The following is a 3,050-nucleotide window of genomic DNA, read 5'->3' on the forward strand; positions in this document are numbered from 1 at the left end:
ACCGACGTTAATTGTATAATTTGTAGTAGTGGTTGTTTTCAAAATTCTTGTTTTTTGTAACTTTGTTTTCTGAAAACTGTTTTTAAAAAACAAGGCCAAACAAGCCAAATTGTTTTTAAAAACAATTTTTTGTTTTTAAAAACAAAAAACAGTTTTTTAATTATGATGTCAAACATGCACTAAGTCTCCTTCGCACCTGTTAGAGAATTGATTGTTAATCTAGTTAAAGTAATTGTTAGGCTTTTCTTTCTGTTGATCTTGTTAACGGGTTGGTAAGTTTAAATTAATCGATTTTGCTTTTTGAGCATTATCTTTCCTTTTCTTGTAATAGATCACATTGTCCAATTTATCTCTTCTCCCTTAGAAAAAAAAAAAAAGCAAAGCAGGAAGTGATGCTGCAAAACATCTTTGACTTTAGTTGGTAAAGAATTTGACCATTTATGTGAAATTTTTGGTTATTAGTTGAGGTGAATAATTAACTTTTTTAGCACTAGCCTTGATCATTTTCAAAATAGTTTGATTTGTTATTATATTACACTATATAGTGTAGTCTAGAGACTTAGTCACACATCTTAATCAACAGATGAAGGAAAACTCCAAATTCAAAGATATTTCCTAAACAATTGCTCTCAATGAATATGAAAGCCACAGTTACTTGTCTTTATAAGATGACCATTTTTTTATTTGTAATTTTTTATGACATATATATTTCTTTGTTTTATTAAAAGTTTGTACCTGGTCATATATTCAATGACACATGCACAACTACTCTTAAATTAAAGATAAATGAAGCTTGAAGCTTTCTTAGGAGCATGAAAATTATTTTTATAAGTTTTTCTATATTAAATATAAACATTTTCTTGAAATTAAGTACCCCGGAACAAAAGTATATTTTCCACCCTTAAATTCCACTCATATATAATTGTATGCATCACATTATTATTTTAAATTATCATGATATATATAGAGAGAGTTTTTTCTTTTAGTACGGTGGTCAATATATATTAATGGCTTTGTAAAAGTAGCCTATAATCTGTGAAAACTACATTAACCAACCAATCTCATCAATATCAACTATATATAATGCAAAATTGAAATGTGTCTTAATATATGATTTGTACGGACATTTCTAATTAAGTAACTTAAAGGATATTGTATAGTTATTTCAAAGTAATTAAGTAATGTTTATTAGTTATCTATTTTTTTGTGTAGATCTTACATAATGCTGTATGTATGTGTGGAATTATTATATATAAGTATAAATAAAGAGATATAATTAATAAAATTGATTTTTTAAAGCTCTCGTATGTATATGCAGACCAGTTCTTATTAGGCCTATTTTGCTTGGTCATATTAATTCCCATATATATAAATAAACAAAAGTAGTGAAGAAATCATCATTAATAATGGTAAGCAATATTTTTGATATTATTCATATATTATATGATAGGAAAATTAAGATGTAGAGCAATATCATGTTCACAAAACATTACAGAATCTCACAACTCTCACACTCTTATTGGCATATAAAGAAAAATAAAAAGCCAAGCCAAGCCACACCCACACACCTTCATAACCATTTATATAATAATAATAATAGTATTAAAAGTGTTTATTATTATCATATAATAAATTTAGTTGTAAGCTTCAGGGTGGTCCTTGAGGTAAGCTTCAACAGTCTTGAGCATTTGAGTGGCTTGTTTCTCACCTTCCTTAACTTTCTCTTCATTCACCTGAGCATCACCAGCACTGTAGTACTTGCTAACAGTCTTAATTACGTTGCCTCCATCACCCGAAGCAACCAATTTTGATTCATGTGTTATTTTCTCAAGCTGATTTCCTTCCAAAGCATCTCCTTCAATTATGCTGTAAGAGTATGTTAGGCTCTCCTTGTCGATCGCCTCGATCTTGTGCTTAACATACTTGAATGGAACCCCTACAAAATTAACAACACACACTTTCATACAAAGTCGACGCAAACCTAGCCTGCTTTAGCCCAAGCCCGACCCTGCTTACATACAGGGTCGTCTTTTGGGTGCATACCATCTTATTAATTATTTAAAATAATTTTTTAAATTTATTTTAGGATACTTGAATGGAAACCCTACAAAACAACCGACGCAAACTTAGTCTGCTTTAGCCTAAGTCTGACCCTAGGTCGTCTTTCGGGTGCATACCATCTTATTAATTGTTTTTTAGGTTTCTAGCTTGCAACACAAGTTATTAATTAAAATTACCTTGGCCGAAAGTGATCTTCTTGATTGTTCCAACTCCACCATTTCCTTCAAGAATTTCAACCTTTTCAACTGCTTGAGGAGCGATTTTCGGGACGAGATTGTCTCCATCAAGGACAAAGGCCTTGAAAAGCCTAGCTGGAGCAATTGAGGAAGTGAACTCTGATTCGTAAGTGAAAACACCCATGTTGTTGTGTTTGATTAATGAACAAAGGGGAAATTAATTTATTGAGAGAATGTATGGGTTTGAGTGGTATTTTTCTTAGTTAGTTTTGCTGAAGAAATAGGCACATTTTGGTTGGTATTTATAAGCTATAAGGTAGGCTAAAAATACTCTTGTGTTAGTGAGAACAGTACTTTACTTACTTACCCTCTTTATTGACTTATATTAAAACAAGTTGTTACTTATTAATTGGATAACTCAAATTGTTGGCAAAGCTATATATTTTTTTGGTCTGGTAGGAAATTATAGCTTTCAATAAGTAGTTTCCTAGTCAAATATGGCGCCCATATATATTTATTATAAGAAGAAAGAAAATTAAAATAATTGACAATCTAGATGATGTAACCAAATTTTAAAGAAACCTGTAGAGTAATTATTGACAATATCACATTCTCTTTTTAAAATACATAGCATACATATGAGTTTAATTTCTGATTTAAGTTTTAACTTTTGCCATTCTTCTATTTTTAGCAGTAAAAATAAAAATAAAAAGCAGGAGCAGAAGCAGAAGCAGAAAGTCATGAAAATTTTTAAGTCTTGGTATTTTTCTAAAAGTGTCATTGAAAAATAACAATCTATTGTAGCAACTTTTC

At 30.0% G+C, this 3,050-nt stretch overlaps 1 protein-coding gene across 1 annotated transcript; it reads right to left on the bottom strand.

Moving 5' to 3' along the window:
- Window positions 1-1,400: 1,400 nt before the first annotated feature.
- LOC115723029 (major allergen Pru av 1) lies at window positions 1,401-2,636 on the bottom strand. Its single transcript, XM_030652428.2, has 2 exons — window positions 2,238-2,636; window positions 1,401-1,936 (listed from the first exon to the last, which is right to left on the bottom strand). The coding sequence occupies exons 1-2, from the start codon at window positions 2,419-2,421 to the stop codon at window positions 1,635-1,637; spliced, it is 486 nt and encodes a 161-aa protein (XP_030508288.2). The 5' UTR covers window positions 2,422-2,636; the 3' UTR covers window positions 1,401-1,634.
- Between the last annotated feature and the right edge of the window lie 414 nt (window positions 2,637-3,050).

This window comes from Cannabis sativa, chromosome 9 (genome assembly GCF_029168945.1).
Source record: "Cannabis sativa cultivar Pink pepper isolate KNU-18-1 chromosome 9, ASM2916894v1, whole genome shotgun sequence".
Lineage (NCBI taxonomy): Eukaryota > Viridiplantae > Streptophyta > Magnoliopsida > Rosales > Cannabaceae > Cannabis > Cannabis sativa.